The sequence below is a fragment of the Octopus bimaculoides genome, chromosome 3, assembly GCF_001194135.2.
Source record: "Octopus bimaculoides isolate UCB-OBI-ISO-001 chromosome 3, ASM119413v2, whole genome shotgun sequence".
Taxonomy (NCBI): domain Eukaryota; kingdom Metazoa; phylum Mollusca; class Cephalopoda; order Octopoda; family Octopodidae; genus Octopus; species Octopus bimaculoides.
The window spans coordinates 38,140,570-38,148,172 of NC_068983.1; the positions used below are offsets into that span (position 1 = coordinate 38,140,570).

The 7,603-nt window shown below is 39.1% G+C and overlaps 1 protein-coding gene across 1 annotated transcript in view; it reads left to right on the forward strand.

Moving 5' to 3' along the window:
* Positions 1-7,603, forward strand: part of LOC106875592 (ceramide glucosyltransferase 2) — a 315,466-nt gene that overhangs the window by 285,590 nt on the left and 22,273 nt on the right. The window contains exons 5-6 of the mRNA XM_052966726.1: positions 2,863-2,975; positions 3,738-3,879. Coding sequence (XP_052822686.1) covers positions 2,863-2,975; positions 3,738-3,879 — 255 coding nt within the window. The remainder of the gene's footprint in view (positions 1-2,862; positions 2,976-3,737; positions 3,880-7,603) is intronic.

A 7,603-nucleotide genomic window follows, 5' to 3' on the forward strand; every position in this document is an offset into this window, starting at 1 on the left:
ATAGCTCGCGATCAAAAGTGCTATATCTGCGCTCGGCAGGCTTTAGTTGGCAAGAAAAGAAAGCCAAAGGGTGTATGTCTCCATCTACGGTGTGGTGTAAGACAGCACCAACCGCGGAATCTGACAACAATATTTATTTACAGTGGAATTCGGCTCACGCTTGGAGGGAATTCGGTAACTTGTCGCCTTCGGTTACTGAGACGCCTTCTGAATGAAGTTCGTGGTTATTTGTGAAGCTCTGGTGCTGAGATGTGAGAGAGCTCTGTTGGACGTCTTGGCTCGACGGAGATCAGTCAACGAAGAGGCTGAGAAAAGGCGCGAAAGCTTGGGTGTCGAACTCTACACATGCGCATGAGACTCTTCCTGTATTCCTTCCGGAACTAGTCCCTGCGCATGTGTGGATAAAACTCCGGACATTGAACATATAACAGTCGTCTGCTATAAAAGTGTCACTACACACCAATTCATGTTCCATTTCCTTGACTAAGATATTTAATTCCAAGCTGTCCATTCATCAAACTGATAATAGGAATCATAATGGTTGACACACAAGTGGGAGTACTATACCACTTCCCTATATTGACACTTGACGTACCCATGCTAGCATGGAAAGCGGACGTTAAACGATGATGATGATGATGATGATGATGATGATGATGATGATGATAGTGTCCAACTAGCAATAACCATGCCTCAGATAACCCTCATTGGCTATGTATGGTATTGCCTCTGTGCTGAGTCCAAATTTTCTTTGATATTGCACAAAATAATAGGAAATCATTTCAGCTTTTTCTTATATAAGTTAGAATAAAATAAGAAAGTATAGTACCCAAGATCTCTGTAGATCTTTTTTGTTAAGATATCCTGAAATATGTAGGACCACCAAGGGTTTAATATTTCTGTGATACATTCAGTAGAAAAGCATCTTCTGTATGTGCTAGTGTTTAAGACACACTCTGGCATAAGAAACACTCCTATTTTACTTGTAGATTAAAAAAAAAAAAAGAAGTAATGTGTTCCCTCATATACTTATTGAAAGATGTTTTAAAGTGGTTTTGTAGGGGGGGGGGGGAATGTATGATTCAGTGTATTTAAATACAACTCTGTGACAGCATACTGGAATAAAGTATGAAATCATAAACTTATCATAAATAAATGACGGTGTACAAATACGATATTCCAGTTTTATCTTCTTTTAGTTGTTCATATTTTGGTCAAGAGATTTGCCATATGAAATGTAAAACACATATTTCAGGCTGTGATGTTTTGTGTTACCACAATCAGCCACCAGGGTCACACACCACTTCTATGGTTTTGTTATCATCCACTTCTTGCAAATAGCTGAGAAGCAGATGAAAGTTTAACATTCCTGTCACTGTTCTGGGAGAATTTACATTTAGATAATTAAAAGTAGTTCTTAAAGGTAATGCAGTCATTAATTAATGTAAGACACATATCTGGCAAAGGAGGGTATAATGAGATGATGTGACCTCTTGACATAACTGCTGATATTTGTGATAATTTAACTTACTTTCAATATTTTACCCAGTAACTAAAGTAAGATTGTAGCCATGGTCGATGCCAGTGTTGCATGTCCAGCCCATTTAAGAGTACCCTTGATGCATCAGGTGATATGATTTGCTTGAGAAGACTTGTTGAGTGAAGTAAAACCAAAATCATAGCTGTAGCCAGTGTCTCCTGACTGGCTTCCGTGCTGGTGGCACATAAAAAGCACCATCCAAGCGTAGTTGATGCCAGGTCCGCCTGACTGGCTTCCGTGCTGGTGGCATGTAAAAAACACCATCCAGACATGGCCGATGCCAGTGCCTGCTGACTGGCTCCCATGCCGTTGGCTTGTGAAAAGCACTATCCAAATGTGATCGATGCCAGGGCTGCTTGACTGGCTCCTATACTGGTGGCATGTAAAAAGCACCATCCAAATGTGGCTGATTCCAGTGCCTTCTGACTGGCTCCTGTGCCAGTGGCACGTAAAAAGCACTATCCGAACATGAACAATGCCAGGCCCACCTGACTAGCTCCTGTGCTAGTGGCACGTAAAAAGCACCCACTACACTCTCAGAGTGGTTGGCATTAAGAAGGGCATCCAGCTGTAGAAACATTGCTAGTTCAGATTGGAGTCTGATGCAGCCGCTGGCTCTCTAGACCTCAATCAAACTGTCCAACCCATGCCAGCATGGAAAACGGACGTTAAACGATGATGATAATGACGATGATGATAATGACGATGATGATAATGACGATGACGATGAATTATTGTACCTTGAAGCTCCATAGCCTTTGACATTTGGTCCCCCATCTATAATATGGCCATATTAGATACAGGACAATTTTTGGATATACTTGAAAATAGAGAATACATGTCTTATACACTGGCAAATACAGTAAATATTTCATTGTATAATTGCTGTTTTGCTGTATGAGTTGTGGTATGTGTGAGCAAATGTAGTGTGTTTGAGCAAACTGTAAAGTGCAGTGCCAGGTATTTCATGTTACTACTAGATCTAGTTCAGTGTATTTTGTATATGAGTTCAAATCTTGTCAAATTTGACTTTCCTTTTTTATCCTCCTGGGGCCAATGAACTTACCACCTAATAGTCCTAAACCTGAAATCGAATTGACCAACTCTCAACACAAATAACAATTAACCTTCTACCTAATCAGTAGAAATCAATATTGTGTTATGTTTTATATATGGTTGTCATTATTTATCTTTTGTATTGTTTCTATCATGATACTAATTAGCTGTATTTGTTTCCTTCATTACACTAATTAGATGTATGTCTTTACTAGAGGACTGACTCGTCCCCTTGTGTCCTAATCTAAAATTTCTCTCTTTTTCAGTGGTCAGTAATGGAAGAGCAGGTGTATGCTTATGTTTTGTTCTTCTTTGGATTAATTGGTTTAATAATCTATTTCTTCACTGCCTTTGCCCTGATGGTATCCTTGTTCAGTGGGTAAGTTGGTGTCTTTTCTGAAACATTTCTTTACTGTTTTCTAATCAATTCCAAAGCAAAATTAAACTGTCCAATCAATCATTGAATGGATGGCCTGACAGAACTAAATAATTGGCTGTCATTTGATATACACGGTGTCCATGAATTATCCTTACTATTTGAAAAATTCAGAGAGATAAAATAAAGATAACTTAGCAGAATTTATTGGAAAATGTAGGCACACAAATAAAGTTTCATTAGAAACATCAGGTGCCCCCTGACTGGCTCCTGTGCTGGTAGCACATAAAAAACACCATCTGAATGTGGCTGATGCCAGTACCCTCTGACTGGCTCTTATGCCAGTGGCATGTAAAAAGCAGCATCCGAATGTGGCTGATGCCAGGCTTGCCTGACTGGCTCCTGTGCTGGTGGCACATAAAATGCACCCGCTACACTCTTGGAGTGGTTGGCTTTAGGAAGGGCATCCAGCTGTGGAAACATTGCGAGATCAGATTGGAGGCTGGTGCAGCCACTGGCTCTCCAAACCTCAGTCAAACTGTCCAACCCATGCCATCATAAAATATGATGGAAATTTCCTGGGTAGGTGATTATAATCAATATCAAGCAACAGCCTAGTTCAGGCATTTAAGAAAAAAATTAAATCTCCTGTTGATGGTTTTATGTATTTCAGTTTATTTTATGTATTGGTTTAAATACCATTGATGAGGTATTGATTTTGGGTTGTTATAATGTCTTGATTACATCCCTTTCTTTCTATGTTAGCCGCCTTTGTTTATACCAACAAACAAACCCGTTATTAGAGCATGACGAACTGCCTGGAGTATCTGTGATTAAACCATTGATGGGAGTTGATCCGCTTCTGGAGGAGAACATAGAGAGTCACTTCAAAATATGTTACCCACAGGTAGGTAGAATTACTTCCATTTGCTTTTGAGACATTCCAATCTCAAACATTGCCAAAATAAGGATGTATGCATATGCATACATGGCACACACACACACAAACATGCATGTGAGTGTGTGTGTGTGTGTGTGTGTGTGTGTGTGTGTGTGTGTGTGTGTGTGTGTGTGTGTGTGATCATCATCACCATCACCATCATCATCATCATTTAATGTCTTCTTTTCCATGCTCCCATGGGTCAGACAGAATTTGTTGAAGCAGATTTTCTATGGCTGGATGTCTTTTCTGTCACCAACCCTCACCTGTTTCCAAGCAAAGTAATATTTCCCCTTTGCCAAATATGTTTTCCACAGAAGACTGGAAACAAACAACATTGCTTGTATGATGGTGATGCCAAGACATGAATACACATTTACACACACATGGACACACAGGCATATGTTTAGCTGTCCTCTCAACTGTTTAGTTATCCTCTCACTAGTTTAGTTGTCTTTTCACCTGTTTATTTGTCTTTTCACCTGTTTGTCTTATAACCTGTTGGATTGTCCTCTCACCTATTTGGTTGTCCTCACCTGCTTAGTTGTTTGTCTCTTTGTCTTCTCACCTATTAGTTTGTCCTCTCACTTGTTTGACCGTTCTCTCACCTGTCTAACAGTCCTCTCACCTGTTAGTTCATGCTCTTGCTGTCCAGCTTGGTCACTCATTTTCGCTTGAAATATTTTATGCCAGTATGGTAAACCATACAAATTGTGAGGACAGGGCTGTATGCAGAGTTCTTGGTAAACTTAATCTGTGATACATTTTCTGCATCACTGATTAAGATACCTGATTGTTTTGAACAGACTAAAGATGATTATGGTTAAAGATTAAGTAAGCATTTTCATATGAAACGATGCAAGACCACAACTCTGTAAAAAGGAGCACTTCATTGGTTACGGCAAGGGTCCCAGCTGATACAATCAACAGAACAGCTTGCTCATGAAATTAACGTACAAGTGGCCGAGTACTCCACAGACATGTGTACCCTTAACGTAGTTCTCAGGGAGATTCAGCAGTGTGACAATGCTGGCCCTTTGAAATAGTGGTACTACTCATTTTTGCCAGCTGGGTGGACTGGAGCAATGTAAAATAAAGTGTCTTTCTCAAGGACACAATGCATCACCAGGAATTGAACTCATGACCTTACGATCATAATCCGAATGCCCTAACCACTAAGCCATGTGCCTTCACAGTATATTTGTATAAAACCCTACCTTGTACCATCTCATTAAGAAAATCTGATTCAACTACCTCACACGAAGTCTTCATGACATGCCTTAACTTCTTAATAAATAGTTATCAGCTGTTTGTTTCATTCAAAAACATTATTCACTCTCATTAAAAATATTGTCTACACCAGTTCACTTACTCTAAGCATGACTCTCAAATTCATATTACTGTGAATCATGAACCATATGGAGATTGTTCATTCATCTACAGGTGCACACTTGTCAGTGTATGTGTGTGTGTATGTGTATGAATGTCCATCAGATCTGCATTATTTGTTTCTTTTAAAGACCTTTTATATATAATTTGATAATTTTTAAGTTTAGAAAATTTTTTCCTCAAAAAAAAACAAAACAAAGAAAACTAACACACACACACACACACTTATCCTTCTTGTAGAAGAGCATAGGCATGGAATTTCTTTCTTTTTTATTCTTTTACTTGTTTTAGTCATTTGACTGGCTATGCTGAAGCAGCACCTTTAGCTAAACAAATCAGCCCCAGGACTTATTCAAAAGGAACTCAGCAACTTCGCCTCCATGAGACCCAACACTTGAAAGGATCTCAGCCACTTTGTCTCCATGTGTCCCAGGGGCTCGGTCATTTTGCCTCCATGAGACCCAACTTTCAAAAGGAACTCAGACACTTTGCCACAGGGTTGACAGAAAGTCACCCAACAGTAAATCAAAATTCCATAAATACTATCTGTAATTCTGTATTGACTCGAATGGAAAAATATGGCAATCAAGAAGGACTTCAGTTTGAACAATTTTCATCATGTTTCATATTTAGATGCTTTTATTAAATTCATTCTGTTGTTAAACATAAATAAATCTTGGAATTAAATGGTTTTGATTTACTGTCAGGTGACTTTTGGTCAGCCCTGTATGAACGTGTGTGTGTGTGTGTGTGTGTGTGTGTGTGCGCTTTTGATCTTTTAAAACCTAAATTCATTTTTTCTTAAGATTCCACCACATACTTTATATACTTGTCAGTGTCTCAGCACTCTCATAGACACCACTTTCCAGACTAATGAAATATTAAAGCTTATCTTCGTACCTCCAGGAACCACAACAGCTGTTCATGGCCTTCAGTTGTCTTCCGTTGTTCTACTGCATGCCTGTCACCATTAGAATATTGGTTCTAAAGTGTTGACTAAGAGTAATAATAATTTTTTATTGTTGAAATAAAACTGGAATCTTTCAAGTAGACAATAAACTGAATGGTTAGTTACTCATGACAACAGCACTAATAAAACCATTGACACCACCACCATCACCATCACCACATATATATGTGTATATGTATGTATGTATGTGTGTCTTTGTGTTTAACTCTCACCACTGCTTTACATCCCCATAAGCTGGTATGGGTGGACTCTTTGATGGGATCTGATGGGTCCAAGGACTGCTTTGTACCCCCAGTGTTTGCTTTAGTTTCTACAGCTGGATGCCCTTCCTAACACCAACCACTTTACTGTGTGAAGTGAAAGCATTTTTTTTTTTTTCATGCCACTGGCCCTAGTAAGGTTGCTATGGAGATCACAAAACTACAAATCCAGGGTAGGGTGAGGAAATGTGTGATTTAAATATGAAAGAAGTGAGGAAGTGGCTAGCAGGTTCTTGTGGTTGAGGAGTTACAATGGTTACGCACCATTTGGCAATCGATACTAGATATGTTTGTACGTGGGCCGCCTTAAAAACATGTTCTTCATTTTAAAGACAACTGGGAATTTGTGGAGAAAGATCCAAGTAGTTACTTTGTGCAAGGGAAGTGATTATATTCCAGTTCCAATTATCAGCTTCTTGTTAAAGAGAATATTGGATATAGTGTTGAATGATGGTTCAATGGATATAGACATGATGGTGGTGATGCTGGTGATGGTGACAGTGGTGGTGGTGATGATGGTTGGTGGTGGTGGTGGTGATGGTGGATTTGGTGTTAATGATGATTGTGATGATGATGATAATTATCACAGTTCTTCTCGTTGTTGTTCCATTTTCATTCCAGTTATGTTCCAAGATGAATAGCCATTATTAATTCTTTTAAATGATATTGTTTTCCCCTGTGTAAAAACCTTCAACAGTATCACCTTTTGAGCAAGTGTCGAAAGCAAGGACACTTTCAAATTTCTTGATTTCATTTTGCTATGCTTTTGATACACACACGCACACACACACACACACACACACACACACAAATAATAGACAGGCCTAAGGCAGAGAAATTTGCTACGAGGGAAGCCAATCTTCTCTAACGAACTCTTTGATGTAACAGAGTCGATGCTGGGATATGTTTTTATTTTGTTATCGTTCAGTAAACAAAGTTGACCTGGGAGCGAAGGCGTCATGGCTTTTAGGGAAAGCAATGCAAAGACGGAATTAAATGAGTGTAAACAAGTGACAAGTGTCTGAACAGATGAATTAAAGGGTTTGGTTAGAAGAAGGAAAGAAGAGAAGGG